This window comes from Scomber scombrus, chromosome 18 (genome assembly GCF_963691925.1).
Source record: "Scomber scombrus chromosome 18, fScoSco1.1, whole genome shotgun sequence".
Classification (NCBI taxonomy): domain Eukaryota; kingdom Metazoa; phylum Chordata; class Actinopteri; order Scombriformes; family Scombridae; genus Scomber; species Scomber scombrus.
The window spans coordinates 792,132-811,390 of record NC_084987.1 but is presented as its reverse complement, the minus strand read 5'-3'; the positions used below and the strand labels follow the sequence as shown (position 1 = coordinate 811,390).

At 41.0% G+C, this 19,259-nt stretch overlaps 2 protein-coding genes across 2 annotated transcripts in view; both read right to left on the bottom strand.

Annotated features, from left to right (window-relative positions):
• thoc6 (THO complex 6) overlaps positions 1-19,259 on the bottom strand; it is a 189,205-nt gene that overhangs the window by 45,986 nt on the left and 123,960 nt on the right. The window lies entirely within an intron of this gene.
• The window catches only part of LOC133999198 (syntaxin-1B-like), a 23,251-nt gene continuing 16,801 nt past the window's right edge, over positions 12,810-19,259 (bottom strand). Inside the window, exons 5-9 of the mRNA XM_062438386.1 lie at positions 17,612-17,720; positions 15,039-15,112; positions 13,340-13,477; positions 13,152-13,262; positions 12,810-12,890 (exon numbers count right to left, since the gene is read on the bottom strand). Coding sequence (XP_062294370.1) covers positions 12,810-12,890; positions 13,152-13,262; positions 13,340-13,477; positions 15,039-15,112; positions 17,612-17,720 — 513 coding nt within the window. The remainder of the gene's footprint in view (positions 12,891-13,151; positions 13,263-13,339; positions 13,478-15,038; positions 15,113-17,611; positions 17,721-19,259) is intronic.

Here is a 19,259-nt window from a genome sequence, read left to right as displayed (position 1 = left end):
GGAAGTGAGGAAAAAAGTATGGAAGGAGGGGAAGAACGAAGAAAAAATTAAAGAAAGAGGAAAGAAGGAACAGTCAAAAGAGACGAGGTCAATTTGACCCGGGAGGACGACAGGAGGGTAAAATTATTTTCTTTTTTTTCCAGCTGACTGCAGCGAGTCTCAGTCTCAGTTATATTCTAACAGTATTTACACTCAGAAGACTACAATACCCATGAGCCTTTGCTGCTGCTGCTACGGAGAGGAAGCGGTGGGTGAGAATCAGCATAATGAATTAAATAATGCTTCGTTACTAAAGCTGTAAACGAAATGTGTCGCCATGGTTACTGAGTTTAATCCTTGAGATGACTTAAATAATGATTGATTGATATGATGAGACACTTTTTATCGTTCCCATAACTATGTTTAGTGCTGGAGACAGTAAGTGGTGTAACCGAGGGTCATTTGGTGTAACCAGTAGTTCTCATAAAAATCAGATTTTATAAACAGGAAAATAAATATGAAGCAAAATTGTGGAATAAATATAATTAACTTTTACATCATGTGTCACAGTTAGGATATTTCCTGTTTAATATACAAAATGCTTTAAAGTTTAAATGTAGAAATACTCCAAAAAAATATTTTCATTGATGTTTTAAATGAAGTCATTATTAGTATAAGTACACTTAAATACACTGTAGGTACTTTTACTGTAATACTGCATACTACATCACTATAATACTGCAGTACTTTTACTGTAATACTGCATACTACATCACTCATAATACTGTAGTACTTTACTGTAATACTGCATACTACATCACTCATAATACTGCAGTACTTTTACTGTAATACTGCATACTACATCACTATAATACTGCAGTACTTTTACTGTAATACTGCATACTACATCACTATAATACTGCAGTACTTTTACTGTAATACTGCATACTACATCACTATAATACTGCAGTACTTTTACTGTAATACTGCATACTACATCACTATAATACTGCAGTACTTTTACTGTAATACTGCATACTACATCACTATAATACTGCAGTACTTTTACTGTAATACTGCATACTACATCACTCATAATACTGCAGTACTTTTACTGTAATACTGCATACTACATCACTCATAATACTGCAGTACTTTTACTGTAATACTGTATACTACATCACTCATAATACTGCAGTACTTTTACTGTAATACTGCATACTACATCGCTCATAATACTGCAGTACTTTTACTGTAATACTGCATACTACATCACTATAATACTGCAGTACTTTTACTGTAATACTGTATACTACATCACTATAATACTGCAGTACTTTTACTGTAATACTGCATACTACATCGCTCATAATACTGCAGTACTTTTACTGTAATACTGCATACTACATCACTATAATACTGCAGTACTTTTACTGTAATACTGCATACTACATCACTATAATACTGCAGTACTTTTACTGTAATACTGCATACTACATCACTATAATACTGCAGTACTTTTACTGTAATATTGCATACTACATTACTATAATACTGCAGTACTTTACTGTAATACTGCATACTACATCACTATAATACTGCAGTACTTTTACTGTAATACTGCATACTACATCACTATAATACTGCAGTACTTTTACTGTAATACTGCATACTACATCACTCATAATACTGCAGTACTTTTACTGTAATACTGCATACTACATCACTCATAATACTGCAGTACTTTTACTGTAATACTGTATACTACATCACTATAATACTGCAGTACTTTTACTGTAATACTGCATACTACATCACTCATAATACTGCAGTACTTTTACTGTAATACTGCATACTACATCACTATAATACTGCAGTACTTTACTGTAATACTGCATACTACATCACTCATAATACTGCAGTACTTTTACTGTAATACTGCATACTACATCACTCATAATACTGCAGTACTTTTACTGTAATACTGCATACTACATCACTATAATACTGCAGTACTTTACTGTAATACTGCATACTACATCACTATAATACTGCAGTACTTTACTGTAATACTGCATACTACATCACTCATAATACTGCAGTACTTTTACTGTAATACTGCATACTACATCACTCATAATACTGCAGTACTTTTACTGTAATACTGCATACTACATCACTATAATACTGCAGTACTTTACTGTAATACTGCATACTACATCACTATAATACTGCAGTACTTTTACTGTAATACTGCATACTACATCACTCATAATACTGCAGTACTTTTACTGTAATACTGCATACTACATCACTCATAATACTGCAGTACTTTACTGTAATACTGCATACTACATCACTATAATACTGCAGTACTTTTACTGTAATACTACATACTACATCACTCATAATACTGCAGTACTTTTACTGTAATACTGCATACTACATCACTATAATACTGCAGTACTTTTACTGTAATACTGCATACTACATCACTCATAATACTGCAGTACTTTTACTGTAATACTGCATACTACATCACTCATAATACTGCAGTACTTTTACTGTAATACTGCATACTACATCACTCATAATACTGCAGTACTTTTACTGTAATACTGCATACTACATCACTATAATACTGCAGTACTTTACTGTAATACTGCATACTACATCACTATAATACTGCAGTACTTTTACTGTAATACTGCATACTACATCACTATAATACTGCAGTACTTTTACTGTAATACTGCATACTACATCACTATAATACTGCAGTACTTTTACTGTAATACTGCATACTACATCACTCATAATACTGCAGTACTTTTACTGTAATACTGCATACTACATCACTCATAATACTGCAGTACTTTTACTGTAATACTGCATACTACATCACTCATAATACTGCAGTACTTTTACTGTAATACTGCATACTACATCACTATAATACTGCAGTACTTTACTGTAATACTGCATACTACATCACTATAATACTGCAGTACTTTTACTGTAATACTGCATACTACATCACTATAATACTGCAGTAAAGGGTCTGAATGCTTCTTCCAGCACTGATGGTTTAAACATCAGTTAACAGATCTCGCCTGTAGGCGGCGCTCTAAACAGAGTGTCAGTGTTTTATTAGAAGGAGGTTGGAGGAGAAACAGAAGAGAAAAGAGACTGAAAACACACACAAAGCAATAAAGATCCCACCAGGCAGCAAGAGTACACTGAACAATCCTTTTCTTTATTCATTTTTTGTTATCATTTCAATATGTCTGTCAGGGTTTGTTTTTTTTTTAAAGTTTTTATTTTAAATTAAAATTTTTGACACACTTATAAAAGACAGCATCTGCATAGAGTTGTCATCTTAAAGATCCATGAAGAGAGAGAGAGAGGGAGCGGGGGAGAGAGAGCAAGAGAGAGAGAAGGGGGGAGGGTCGGGGAGGCTGGGGGGGGGGGGGGTTGGGTAAAGAAGGGGAGGTGGGGGGGGGGGGGATACTGGCACGTCACATGAACTAAACAGAACAGCCAACAGCAGTACGAGAGAGGGGGAGGAGGAGGGAGACGGGTTGGAGGGGATGGAGAGGGGGATCCGGAGGGAGGGGGGTATTTTTTCCAGAGTGGGGGTTGGGCTGGGAGGGTAAGGGAGGGGTTGGGGTGGGTGTGGGGGGGGGGGGACAGATCGCTTTTACATTACGCTACGCACACATACACACACACAAAAAAAACGGGACACAAGTTGCATTTCCGGTCAAAGTTGCGCCTGAGGAGCGATGACTCTGTCCTCTGAAGGGAATCGTTCTTTATTACCTCACCGCTCCGTCTGCCGCCTGCCGTCTCCCCCAGAAGCAAACTAATGCTCTACTTATTCTCTTTTTTTTGGGGGGGTGGGGGGGTCATGCCTCAGTGGCAAGTTCCTGCAGGAGGTCTGAGCTGATTGGCCGGGCCTGAACGCCTCTGCATGAAAAGAAAGCCCTTGTTTCTCTGAATATTGCACACTGTGTTACGGTAGGCCTGTGTGAGGCAAGAGACTGGGCCCAAAAAAAATGAGGTGGCGACTCTGGGGTGGGGGGGAGGGGAATGGGGGAGGGGGGTTTCCTCAAATACATCGAAGGTGTAAAAAAAAAAAACAGCATTGAGACTAAACTGACAGAGCTGAGCTGCTTCCTGCAGTCCGACCAGGTAAGACTGAGACTCTGCAGCTCAGATCTGTTCAGCTGAGCTTTTGACGCTTCGTCGCCTTTGAGAAACTAAAAAAAGTCGAGACCTCCTCCAGGAACCCAGTGAGGACTAAATGCTGGGGGGGGGGGGGGGGGGAGGGGGGCTGTGGTGTTGAGGACGACACAGTGAACATGCATCAATTATTAAAAAGCCATTAGCTTCTAAAATCAGCTCATTAAAAGGTCTCATATCGGTAGGAATCAGACACGATGTTCAGGTTCTGCTCCTCCTCTGAGAGACGCTACCGTTAGCTTAAATCTCAGGATCAGGCTATTCTCTGGGGGAGCAGGCAGGTCAACAGATGGAGGTTCAGGTGTGCAGTTTGGCTCGCTAGCTGTGGTCGAGAGACACAGTCAAACAGAGAGAGAGAGAGTTCGGAAAAAGTGATCGGGGGGGTTCTTGTGGCCAAGACAAGCCCTGGAGGCGGGGTTTGGTTTTCCTAATATGGAGGGAAGCACTTTCATCAGAGGAGCCAGTGGGTGGAGCCTCTGGGTCTGTGGTGATGGACAGAGGTGTGGTTGTGGCTGCGTTTACACCACTAGTACCTGCGACTGTTAACGCGATACGATACGATACGACGCTACTTCTAAAAACATCGTACCTGCTGGTTGGTGTGAACGCAGCGACTGAACTGAGCATGACGGACGACAACACTGGAGCCTACGAGTCTCTCTCTCTCTGCTTTCACCCACATGGACAGAATACAGGCCTGGCTGATGGGGGGGGGGGGGGGGGGGGGAAGGGAAGCGAAAGTGGCGAAAAAAGGACAGAGATCGAACTACTCGTCAACTTTGACAGGAATAGATATCTCAGTAGATTTATACATAGACATGCAAGTCATTTTTTCTCTCTTTGAAGTTATTTACAATAATTACATAACACAAAGAATCCAGTTTCAGTTTGACAAAATTGCGAGCATTCAATATTCAATATTACTACTATTATTTATGATAACATAACTCCTTTTGTACTTCTTTAAATCATTGCTATTATAGAATCGTCATTACCTCCCTTTTTTAAAGTTTGTATGTTTGATCACTTTGTGTGAAGCCGTTCGTTCTCCCTCTGGGTTTTTAAATGTTTTACTGCATTTTTATTCGTCATTTATGGTAATAATAATAATAATAATAATAATAATAATAACGATAATAATGATAATAACAATGCTATTTAAGTGTCTTTCTACTTGCTATGGCAGAGACCATGTGGGCGTGGTCTATATTTGTGACCCCTCCCCCTTACTCGTCCCACCTCTCCGACTAGGGAAAAAAACACTGATACAAAGCAAATACTGTCTCATACGATGAAGAGCAGAAAGACGAACTGGTGGAGCGTCAAATAAACGATTATCAGAAACAACAATTAATATCAAGTCGCAGCAGATCGAAGCCACGAGAGAAACAAACAAACAGGTTTTCATTTGAACATCATCCAGAGCAGGGCACTGAACAGGTTTTGGTTTTTGAAAATTGTTTCAGGAAGACAAAAATCATCGTAGAGAAGAGTTTAATCGGCCGACGATGGAGGAACAAAAAAAGCACGACTAACTTGAATACTCACAGTCTTTGAACTGCTGCTGGTTCACACTGAAAATCAATTGGTGTTGTCTGCAACCCTTTTAGTGTTTAAAATGACCCGACTGCAGATCCACGAGTCATTTGTCTATATGTGTGAAACAACAGGCTAAGTTACTTCCACACGCTGGCTAACGGCTAACAGCTAACGGCTAACAGTAGGTCAATCTTTGGAGTCTTGGCGTCGAACCCAAACTCTCTCCAGATGATTTTTTCCTGCTTTCCGTACCCCGCTCTGACAAAAACTGTACACAGCCAACAGAAGCAGTAATGGCTATGAAGCCACATACAGTTATAGAAATGCAGTATGTTGGTGTAAGATTCATATATATATATTCTTGTCTATAGATGTGACTTCAGTTCACAAGGCCTCAGTCCTTCCTCACACAGGAAAATGCTCACTGCAGGTTTATGGCTGGACTCAACCACACGCCCGTCTTCTCCCTGTCACTGTTAAATCTCCATTATCTCTACTGCACATGTGCAAAAATGCACATTGGTATTAGAAGAACTATTTCATTATGAACTTATTCGTAACTAAGCGCTCCCTGGTCGCTGATTACCAAAAAATGGACACGAAACTGGTCCTCGGCTCTACAGGTTGATCTGAGTCACGTACAGGAATAATTCAGCTGCTGCAGAAAAAACATGAACACAAGTCGAAATAATGAAATGAAAACGGTAACAGCTGATGTGAGCGTGCTGGCGATGGAGGTCTGAAGTTTTCAGGGATTAATTAAATGTCCCCTTTGATAATCCAGCTGTCTGTTTGACTACATTGAAGATTTTTGTGTGTAGAGTTCAGTAGAGTAATGAGTCAGAAGGGGGAAAAGTGAGCAGTCATATTGCAGTCATGGTGATAATTGTGAGCTGGACAGATTCAGGCTTTGGTTGGTTGGTTGGATACTTTATGTATAACCAGCTGGTAAAAACCTTCAAACCTGCAGTGTAGCATTGATCCACTGGTGTGAACACAGAGACTGAAAAACAAGCTGTACAGAAAATAATGACACAACGAAAATAACGAAAACAAACCCAGCAATTAATAAAAAGAATAAGAAAGCACCACTGTTGTCTCCGTATATGCCTCAAGTGGAAGAGAAGCGTATTTATGCTCTTTTGTTTTCACAGATGATTATTATGTGTTTTATTTTTCCACTAATCAGACCACAAACATCTAGAGGTGGAAGGTAAGGAGAGGAGTGGCGGAGGCAGACGTTGACATGAAACTGCTGCACAGGTTTGACAGTCTGATTGGCGGACAGACCAACATGCAGTGAGGGCTGGTGTTGGCGGGGGGGGGGGGGCTGGGCTTTTGTTTCTATAGTAACGGTAGCATTTGATGGGTTTTTTTAGCATACTTTTATTTTTTTCACCATTTGTGACGAACATCTCAGTGTAAACTCGACTCGCGTTGTGCTCTTTTTAATATTTGCGTTGAACATTTTTTTGAGAACACATGAGGGGAGGGCAGAAAACGCTTTGGTTTGGATTGTTTTAATAAATATAATAATAACGATAACAGTGATCATGGCATCCATAAATATGTCTGATCTCTCGTCTCTTCCTATCAAAAAAAAAACCCAACAACAACAAAGTGGAATTCTTCAAACAGCTGTAACCTGCGGACCTGCGATCAAGATGCTTCGCACATCAAGACTCACTCATGCTGCTCCGAACACACACACACACATTCACGCATTTATGCACCAATCTTGTTTCACTGAAGAGGACGGGAGGAGGCATGCTGCGCACACACAAGGCCGGGTGGAGGGGCGACGGGAGCCCACAGGTCAAAGTTTTCAGACTTATAATAACAAACATCTGTGGGGACAAAATTCCTTCACTGAAACACAACACTATGCAATAATGGAAGCAAACAAGCTCAGAGATCTGTGGAAAACATCGGTGTGCGACCTAGCGGGAGGTTTGGAGATTGACGTCAGGGGTTGGGAGGTTTGGGGGGGGGGTGGGAGGAGGGGGGGGCAGGATGGCTGATGTCGACGGCAGCTTATTTGAAACCTTTCACCGGTTCACATTTGAATATCAACCCGCTCTTTGAACAAAATGCCTTAAAAATCCAGTAACTGCTCCAACAACGTGTTACAAACAGAGTTAAAGACCAACAGTCGTTTAACTCTTAAAAAAAGTAGGAACGAGTAAATCAGTTAGCTGACGCGCTAACCAAAGACAGGTCCGATGAGCGGTTAAAGTGCACGACATGGAGGGCAGGTTGGGGGTGGGGTACAAAAAAACACCTTCATGCAAACTCCACAACGCTTTTGCATGCCTTTTTTATTATTATTATTATCATTATTACACACAACAGGATGGGCGGGGGGTCTGCTGGGGAAGGGACGGAGCAGACTCCCGATGCTCAACGTCGTCTTTTTGTACAACCAAACAACTACAGCACAAACAGGAAGAGGAAAGACAACAAGACGGGGGGGCCGAAATATTTGGATAAACCTCGTGACGACAATATTTTCCAACTTTAACTTTTAAGGGTTAAACCATTCTGCCTTTGCGGCCGCATGGTTTTGTGATGTTTGTCCTTGCTTTTCTTTCCCATGAATGGCTGCCAGGAACAGTAACTTTACAGAAAACACACACACACACACACACACACACACACACACACACACATACACACACACACATACACACACAAACAGGGCAAATAAAACATCAGTGTCAACAAGCAGGCTGGTGCTACGACGGCATCCTCATACCGCAATCACCACCGCCTCTACCGCGACGACCGTGACGTCACCATCGACCATCGAGGAACTGAACGAATTGATTGTGTGGTTGACTGGATGATGAGTGGAGCATTGTGATTGGTGGAGGTAAAATGTATGACTCGTAAAGCAGCCAACAGGCAAGTTAGTTTAGTTTCCCGGATTAATCAATTCCCCAAAACACAGCTTTAAAAGAAACCAAAGACTTCTGGGAAATGTAGATACAAAAAGCACACTTGGGTTTAATTTACAGGGGGAAAGTTATCTGATATTTAATCCACTTGTGGATAGAATTGGTGTTTGTACTAAAGTCTAAAAAACATTTAGAAACCACCATAAAGACAAAATGTAGCCATGAACAACAACAGCAGAGAAAAGTGCTAAATTATTCTAAATCTATCGACAATTCATTTGAACAAACATCTATTGGATTTTGCTGCTTGGAGGGTTTTGCTAAGCTTTGGTGAACACAGAAGTTAGTTTTGGTTTTGGGAAGTCAAAGAATAAAATAAAAACTCCTCCACCTTCATTCTTCTCCAAACCTGAAGCTAAAAATCCTTTCCCCCCTTATTTTCATCTAGCAACTATACAACATCACGAACATCTACAGCTAAGAGCGCTAACTATTACGACCTCAGAGAGAAAAACACACATATTCAACAAAGCAACTTCTTCGTGTCTTCTTCTCGTTATCCACGACAAAGCAGCTAGCATGATCTGGCATCGTACTCGTGTTGTTAGTCACGTCATGGGTACGATTGTTGACAACAGTTCATGTCAAAGCCTCACAGCCTTCAAGAGCAATAGAGTTGGGAAGGGGCTAATAAGCAGGTATTTGAGATGATTCAACCTGTTGGTCACCTAAAGAGAAGAATAAACGACTCACCCAAAGGAACATTTTCACAACTCTACAGCTTTGAAAGTGGGAGAAAAATCTAGACACGGTTTGCTAGCAACAGGCTAAATCTGTCCAACAAACTGTACTGTGACAAACTGACTGTATTGCTTTGACAGTGATTGTAGTGTGGGCTGATGTTGTGGAGTTTAAGGTGTGTTCTTTGTGATTGTTGTGACCCTGACAGTGATTGTTGTGTAGCTGTGCACAATCGTTCAGCAGAGGCCTCAACAGAGGCGTTCCTTCCTCCGTATCACAGAGCCTGTACCGACCAAACTTCCTCCTTAAACTCCCCCAATTTAAAGCCAGAGTCACAATACTGCGTAGTTACTTTCAACATGTCCGTGTGTCCAGTTTGGAGCAACATAAAACACGTTAACAGCAACGAAACAAAACATGCCTTCACTAACATATATAGTGTTGAAATGTGACACACATGTACAGTATGTTGTCCTAATCTGGAGCAGTGTTGAGGAGAGATCATTATTGTAACAGCGCTCCAAATACTAATTTAAATAAGCATGTTATAGCTAATATTCTGTTCTAATGTGTAGCCGCTAACGGCTTAAGCTTCATGTAATCAGAGATACACTGCAGTAAATACATTTTAAAGCATCAATCAATGATCAATTTAGATGTTATTTACTTTCGGTATATTAAAAAAAAATCTAAAATAAGCTAGTTTGACAAATACTATCATCATCAGACTGATTCTCACAGAACTAACTGCTTCTGCTGATGAAGACCATGATATGTGGTTGACTGCTCCGGGAGAAGCTAGTAACTGTTATTTCCAAGTACGAACTTGTCCGTCTACTTTTATTCTGCCCCCAACACTGATCTGGACACACGGAAAATGTCTTTGAAATAAAAAAAATCTCCAACAAGCAGCTTCTACACAATTAACACATAAAAACACAAGCTAAGGCTATCATAGCATGCTAAGCGACACAGTCTAACACTAGCACTGGCGTGATGTGTAACACAGGATAGATATAGAGATGTGTGTGTGTTGAGCGGGAAAATCCAGCGTGTCTGTGTGAAATGTAAAATGTAATAATGTGAGGCGGTCGTGTGTGTGTGCTAATGTTGTGGATGCAGGTGAACGTTTGTGTCACATCATCCACAGAGAAAATCCACCAATAGGAAAAGCCTCTCCTGTTCAGTAGCACCTGTGTAACGCAGGTATTTAAAAAGTGTTGAGTTAAATATCACAATCTCCACACACACACACACACTCATACACACACACACACTCATACACCTGGACGGATGCAGGGAGGACTCAGGCGAATGCGTCGAACAGACTAAACAGGAAGTGCTAAAAGATGTCCGGCCGATACGTCACAGGACACGTCACGCACGCACTACAACAGCAGCACCACGAACAACGAAGCAACAAACGTTCCCCATTAAAAAACCAAAAAGCAAACAACATCACTGCGACACTCAGGTAAACAGGCGCGTTAGCGTCTTCGGGTTTTAATACACCTTCTGTCTCATTTGTTGTCTCGCCTGTTTGTTAGTTTTATAATTTTTTTGTTGATTTTTTCTTCTTTACTTTTTAATGTGTTCTCTTCATTTTTTAGAATCTTCCGGAAGAACAGTTGTGACGGCTTGGAGACGACAGCCGGCCCGTAGCCGAGATGTCTGTACGGAGATCAGTGTGATGAGCCTTTTCGGGGGACTGTTGATGGACGGCTACGACCTGCAAGGCGAACCAGCAATACTGCCAGAGAGTTCTTCTGCTTGCGTGTCTACTGCTGGCTGAGCAGTGTTAGCTGTGTGAGATGTTTTATTGTTTCACAGACCACACTGGCTGCTCTGATAGTTCTGATATTATGAGCTTGTTGCTACACGTCTGTTTCTCTTACAAACATAGATTTTATATTTGAATAATTCTTGCATCATTCAAATTGCAATTTGATTGATTGCCTGCTTTTTAAAGACAGTTTTCTTCCACAGTGCGAGCAGACAAGCCGGCAGGACTATCGAGAAGTATTGAGGTCGTAGCTTTCCTTCGAGTCTTTTTGGTGCAGTAACGTGAACTCTCGATCCTCATTGGCTATCTCAGGTGGGGGAGGCGGGACAAGTCGTCTTCCTCTTATCTAAACTGCATAGATTGACCGTCCGTCTCCTCCCACCTTCCTCCTACCCCATCGTCCTTCCCACCTTTCACCTGTCAGTCCAATGTCACATTTTCTGCCGCTGGCTAATCGAATTCAGCTGGAAAACCAGAGGACCTCCTTCCCTGTGCGCTTTGGTTGGATGGGTGTGACAAGAAGGGGAGGTTGTTGTCGGAAACCTGCCACATTGCGAAGACATCCCCCCATCCCAACCAATCAGCTGTCTGTTAGCTCGGTGGGCAGCGTGTCATGCACTTTCCTAACCCGTCTTTAAACAGCATGTGGCAGGTTGTGCTTGCTGTTGTACACTAATTTTAATAGGCTGACTGAGGTGAATGACAGGAGTGAGCAAACCAATGAGAGGTGGTCTAAGAGGCGGCTGTACCAAAGGAAAGGGCAGCCCCTCCCTCCCAGAAACAAGGGGACAAAGTTGGTTCTACCAGAGTGCGAGGGTGCTCGTCCTGTGGGACAGCGTTACCAACAAACGTTCCGGAATCCCTGGCAGCATTCCAGAATGTTCTGGAATCAATCACTGAGAGCATTCCAGAACGTTCCGGAATCAATCACTGAGAGCATTCCAGAACATTCCGAATCACTGACGGTGTTCCAGAACGTTCCGGAATCACTGACGGCGTTCCAGAACCTCCTTCTGTTTTCGTCTACACTGCAGAACTCTTCGGTTCCAGAGTGCAACGCTGCGGTTCTACAGCTCCAGCATGTTCTGACAGCTGTGTGTTCTTAAGGATTGGTTCTACGTTGCTCGCCCCACAGAACTCCCACCCAGCAGCGGTCACCATCACTGTCCTCGGAGACTCCCGAAAAACGAAAGAAACTTTTAAAAAATAAGAAAAAAAAAGGCAAAACAAACAAACAAACAAACATGTCATATTATAGGTCATAATTTTTTACAGGTAGCTAACCCATGTGTTGCTTCATATGTTCAATACATTTACATGTACATCTGTAATAAATAGGTTTATTTGTACCCTCTTTTTGTATATGTTATGTATTTAAGTCAGCTATAATGTGATGGCGTTTTTATTGTGTTTTTTTTTTTTTGTCTTTGTTTTTTGAACCCCACCCAACCCCGTGGTGTATCCTCTTATCTGTGATTGGATTGTTATCTCTTCCTAGCTGATTGGTTATCTGTCTTGCATTTGTGTTTCAAGTTTTTGTTTTGTTGTCGTCGTTGGTGTTTCTTTTCTCTGCTGGCTGTCGGTCGGTCGGTGTCAGTCGTCACAGCGGCGGGCGGCGGGCCGTCTTAGAAGCCCAGCGTGCCGCCGATAGTCGACGCCAGGACCACGCCCAGGATGACGCAGCAGATGATGATCATGATCTTCTTCTGCAGGGCGACAGGAGAAAAACACGTTGGTAAAGACAGAAGAGCAGAGTGCATCTTATAAATTTGGCTTAAGTGTCTTTATGTGACCATCGTCTTTTTTACACTTTTACAAAGAAATTAGTCAAAGGAATCCAACAGGATGAAGCGGTTTAACAACCTCACCCATTTTTTTTACAGCAATGCTCTTGGGGAGTTGTAGTTCTGGACACACGTTCTTTGAATTTATTACGTTTATGTTATCATTTGAACATTGTTTGTTACCTTGCGAGCCTGGCTCTGGTATTTGACGGCCTTCTTGGTGTCAGAAACGGCTCGCTCCACGTAGTCGACAGAGTGTTCCACGTTGTATTCAATTCTGTCAATCATCTCTCCCTAAAAACCAACGTACGTGTTCAACATCAAAATAATCACCGATACTTTCTGATCATGTCGGTTCTCCCGTCTCATACCTGGCTCTCCACCAGCATGGCCATGTCGACGAACATGTCATGCAGCTCTCGGATGCTGTTTTCCAGCTTTATGATCTCGGTGTGTCGGGTCTCGATCTCGTTCAGGGCCTGCTTGGTCATCTGAGAGTCCATTTTGATCTGCGGGTGAGGACGGGTATAACGCAAACATTGTTTCATACTGACAGCTTGGAAAGAAAAGAAAAGGGAACTGAAACAAGATAAAAAGAGGGGAAGAAAAGCTAAATTAATATCAACAAAACAGCAGCAAACGAAAATAAGAAAAATCACGAAACAAAAGCGTTGGACACTTTCAGGACTCTACACAAAGTATTTCTTTATTTTATTTTTATTTGTTTTAGTAGAGTTAGGAGGACAAGAATAAAGAACAGTAAAGTTAGTTCTCTTATAAAAGCTGACAAAGTTGATTGATTGATTAAACTCAACACTTCCTGCTGATTAAATTAAAGAATCCCACCAGGAATAAACAGGATTGTGTAATTTGAGCCACTGGAAAATCTAATCTAGCATAAACTATTAAATATAAAACAGCAAAATCTCACTGACTGAACTAATAATGAATAATGAGTTGTTGCTGATAATAAGGAAGTTGGTATTTTAGAAAATAACATTTCTGCAATAAGAAATAAGATCTGACGGTCTATATTATTTATCTTTAATAATCAGTCTGTGAACATTTATTAAATGGTTTATAACACACTATGATGTCAGCAGATATAACACAGTTCATAGGAGTCAAATACTGTACTTACTAAATACTTTAAATGTATATCATCATAAAACATTAAAGTGTGTTATAAAATTATATGTTGTAAAGATCACTACATTTCATATTATAATAATGTAATTATATTTTCATTGTGCTGTACATAATTGTAATTTTGATTATTTCAAATGTTAATTATATTTTCATTTTGAGACCAAAAAAGTTTTTAATAAAGAAGAAAAAATTAAGTCCTAATATTTTCCAGAAAAAAAAGTCAGAATATTTTAAGAATAAAGGTAGAATATGTACTTGCCAAATATAAACTCTTAATATCGTCGTATTTACCAAAATTAAATCGATTAAAACTTCAGGTGTTTATGGCTGAAACATATTTTATATTTTATATTTTTATATTATTTATATTTCTACTCTTAAAAGACTTTGACCTCTTGAGTGTTGGGATCTTACTGACTCACTTACCTGCTCACACAGTGAATTAACACCAGTCGTTAACCATGTTTTTTCTGACCTCCACTGGTTGCAGTCTAATGGTCAGCACACTGTGACATCACACAGTGACATCACAGGTGGGCGTGGTTACAACCAGAGGAGCTCGGCAAAACCTTTTGATTTCCAGCTCGGTGTTAAGTCACAGCACTGACCACGACATCAGGTCACATGACACTCAAGACATGTGACCTCAGCTGTGGCCAGTGGCAAGCGGCGCCCGCAAATGTATGAGCTTTTAATTTGAAGGACCGCATAACATGTGCGGTAACTCCTTCAAAATAAGAGCCCTGCGGTGGCGCGGCTGGCGTCTCACTCCTCCTCCCATCATCCCCCCTTTGGTCAAGAGACACTGACTGTCTTCACTTGATGTTTCAGCGCACCTCATGGCCATTGGGCATTCTACTCAATAAGGGGATGCAGAATGGCGCAAGTTAAAGCGAGCCGAGGCTCAGGTGCGGTGCTTACATCATCGGTGAAGATGGCCAGTTTGCCACTCTCCAACATGTCCTCCAGCTCCTCGTTGGTGGTGGTTCTTCCAGCTGTGGACAGAACAGACAGACACGGAGACGGTTTAGGGCTGAACACCTGGATAGTCACCTGGGTCACATGGTGCGTCACGTGATTAGACTGGAGCTGACGATGATGACGTTAAACAGTCACCTGGGTCACATGGTGCGTCACGTGACTAGACTGGAGCTGACGATGATGACGTTAAACAGTCACCTGGGTCACATGGTGCGTCACGTGACTAGACTGGAGCTGACGATGACGACGTTAAACACTGACAGAGGTTCTTGCTGCTTTTGGGATCTGTGGTTATTACATTACTGTCTAGAATAGCACTCAGACTAGTGGAGGAGATGGACTGTGTGTGTGTATGTGTGTTGTGGGGACTTCAGTTTAAAATGTCACATGTGGGGACTCACCTTCCTTTTCGGGAAAAAAGACAATTTCTCACAATGTAAATACTGAAATTTAAGGGTGAAGACTCGGTTTAAAGGAAAGGTTAAAATAAGTCTCCATTGAATGAATGTAAGTCAATGTCCTCTGAAGTGATGAAAACAAGACTGTGTGTGTGTGTCTTGTGGGGACTTAAGTTTAAAATGTCACATGTGAGGACTCACCTTCCTTTTCGGTTTAAAGGAAAGGTTAAAATAATTCTCCATTGAATTAATGTAAGTCAATGTAATGTCCTCTGAAGTGATGAAAACAAGACTTTGTGTGTGTGTGTGTGTGTGTGTGTGTGTGTGTGTGTGTGTGTGTGTGTGTGTGTGAGAGTGATTTGAAGGTCAGCGCTCCACTGCTGAGAAATAAAAAGCTGCACTGCCTCTGCAGTCAGTCTGCTGGTGTGTGTGTTTATCTGTCTGCATCAGCCTAATGTGTGTGTACATTCTGCCTATTAGTCTAATTTGCTCTCTGTGTGTGTGTGTGTGTGTGTGTGTGTGTGTGTGTGTGTGTGTTACTACGATGTTTATCTGTCGGCTAAGTCGACCTCGTTTATTATTTACGAGTACAAACTGGAACTGGTTCAGACGTTTTTATACCTGACGAGCAGGAAAGAGATTGAACGGTTTGTTGTTCTTCTTCAACTGAACGGGATGAAAATCTGAAGGCAATAAATTCAACTTGTCACTAAACATTAAAAGGACCCTGCAGTGTGTAGCTGGACGATTTATGGAAGAAAAACAGTCAGGAAAATTAGAAGCACTGTTACCGAAATAAAGCTTTAAACCTCCTGTTGTCCTCGAGTCAAGGAAGGAAGGAAGGAAGGAAGAAGGAAGGAAGGAAGAAGGAAGGGAGGAAGAAGGAAGGAAAGTAGGAAAGAAAGATGGAAGGAAGAAGGAAGGAAAGGAGAAAGAAGGAAGGGAGGAAGAAGGAAGGGAAGGAGGAAAGAAGGGAGGAAGAAGGAAGGAAAGGAGGGAGGAAGGAAGGGAGGAAAGGAAATAAGGAAGGGAGGAAGGAAGGAAGGACGGAGGAAAGAAGGAAGAAAGGAAGGTAGGAGGGAGAGAGGAAACAAGTAAGGAGCGAGGGAGGGAGAAAGGAAAAGAGGAAGGGAGGAAAGAGTGAAGGAAAGAGGACAGAGGGAAGGGAAGAAAAAAAGAGAGAATGAGGGAGAAAGGAAAGGAAAGACAGATGGAAGGAAGGAAGGGAGGAAAGAAGGAACAGTCAAAACAGACGGGGTCAATTTGACCCGGGAGGACGACAGGAAGGTTAAAACCGTCTGTAGGTCTGAGCCGGGTCATCCATACAAACACCGTCAGATTGCTGAGGTTTCTAGATAAAAGCCGAGCTGCTGAACAACCAACAAAGAAGAGACCAGAATCACTGCTGACATGAGGACGACGGTGTGAAAGGTGTTTTATTGAGCCGAGCAGTCACATCGCCTCACAGCTCTGCAGAGACTGTTGGGTTCAGCAAGAAGGAGAAACGTGTTATCTTCAGGATCAGCAGATCATCTTCAGCATCCAGACTCTAGAGACATCGCAGGAAACCGAGCGTGTTTCAGAGGAAGAACCACACACATGTGGATGAAGTGAAAGCTTTATTTCACCAGCAGATGTGAGGTGATGATCACATTAATCCATCATCAAGCTGGATCGAATCAAGGTGGAACTTTTTTTCTCAACTTCTTGCGACTTTATAATGTTAAAGAATATCTACGTGTGTTTCCTTGTAAATTTATGACTTTAATCACAGAAATTCTGAGTTGTTTTCTAGAATCTAAAATCATGAGATCTGAGAAAAAAGTTGTATTATTAGAAAGGTAAAGGAGTTGATATACACGGTCGCCCATAAAGTTGGAATAATTTAGTTTTATACACATCACTAATCACCTTGGACCAGGTATATTGAGATTGATCAATACAATTTTGAGAATATATAAACTTTATCTATCAAGAATAAATCACATTGTCACAATCATTTCATGAGAAGTAAAAAATATTTTATTCTAACTTTATGGGCGACCGTGTATTTGGGGCTGTTTGTCGGTTGTGTATATTGTGTGTGTGTGTGTGTGTGTGTGTGTGTGTACTCACTGATCTCCAGCTGTCTCTGGATGCGGTCCTTGCAGCGGTCGCGGTACTTGGACTGCGTGGTGTTGTACTCAGTCATCACCTCCACAAACTTACGTGACAGCGTCGAGTGCTGCGGGACGATGAGACGGAGAAAAGAAAGTTTGATTATGTTTTTATTAAAGCTGGTTTTTAAATCCTGCGTCCTGTCATCTCTGCAGACTGATGTAAAGGTGTTTGTGTGATGCCAACATTCAAACCATGTTAATATAAAACTAATTGACTGGTTAAGAATTAAACTGAGAACAATAATATAATATTTATACAGTTCTCCCAAAATCCCAAACCTCCACATCTCTATTACAAATGTCATCTGCACACAAAAAATGAGAAATTTAATTAGTTAAAAACCGCATAATTAACTAAAAACAATAGAAGAAAGAAAGATAAATAATTGAGAACAAAGACAGTAAAAAACTGAAAGAGTTTGTAAAGTTATTCCAGTCTGATGAAGCTTTACATTCCTCTGATGTAGAAAAGTTAAAGTAAATACATTTAAGACCAAAAAGCAACCAATGAAATGTGTCCTGTGGTTCAGTGGTAAACCAATAATTAGAAAAACTAAACAAATCTACAGAAATCATTTAATTGTGTCGTTTAAAGCATGAAGAAATGTTTCAGCGGGATGTGAAACAGGAAGTTAAAGCTGTGAGTCTGAGTCTATACAAGTCTGAAAGGTAAAGTATTTAAATAAATAAACTATCAAACATGATGCATTGATAAAAAATGTCTCCATGTGTGAATTATTAACGAGCTGATTTGTGTGTGTGTGTGTGCGTGTGTGTTATCTGGTTGTGTAAGCTGCAGTTCTCCTCTCCGCCACCGAGAGGCAGCAGAGAGCAGACAGCTGCTGAGGAGAAGCAAAGGCAGCAGCCAATGACAGAGCAGAATGCTGCAGGGTCACGTCCGACAGAGACGTCATGTGTGGACCTTTCTGCGTGTGTGTGTGTGCGTGTGTGTGTGTCTCTGTGTGCGTGTGTGTGTCTCTGTGTGCGTGTGTGTGTCACGTGTTAAAGCTGATATTCACAGACGCTCCCTGAAGTGGACGGTGGTGATGTTTTAATTCTCTGTTCACATTCAGTATAAGAGAAACCTAAACATTGATTTCTTCTAAATACTCCCAGTCTCCTCTTATTAAGGGTTTATGGATGTTTATAATTAGCTTATTAATTAGCTTGTGAACCTTTCTACACCATTAATAAGCTGTTATAAAAGGGTAACGGTGACCAGCTGCTTGCCAAATAGTGATCCCATATCTCTCTGTATCCTCGGTTTCTATTGTTTCAGCGGATTCTCTTCATGTTTCTGAGCATCCAGTTATGAGCTTTTATTTATGAGTTACAAACAACTTTAACACTAAAGGGAAGCCTATGAAATATCTGTGAGTTAAGGGAGGCGACTGAGGCAGCGCAGGTAGAGAACCTCTGACAGCACCAGACGAGGAACCTTTTCTATTGTAACTCTGTTTCATTAATAAACGCTCCGCTTGTACAAGCTCAATAAATTCAACTTAAACTTTGATATTTCGGATCCAGTCTCCTTTATTAAGGGTAAATCATTCATTTATTATATCAATTAAAGTGCATTAAATACGATTTTTTGTTGTCTAAAA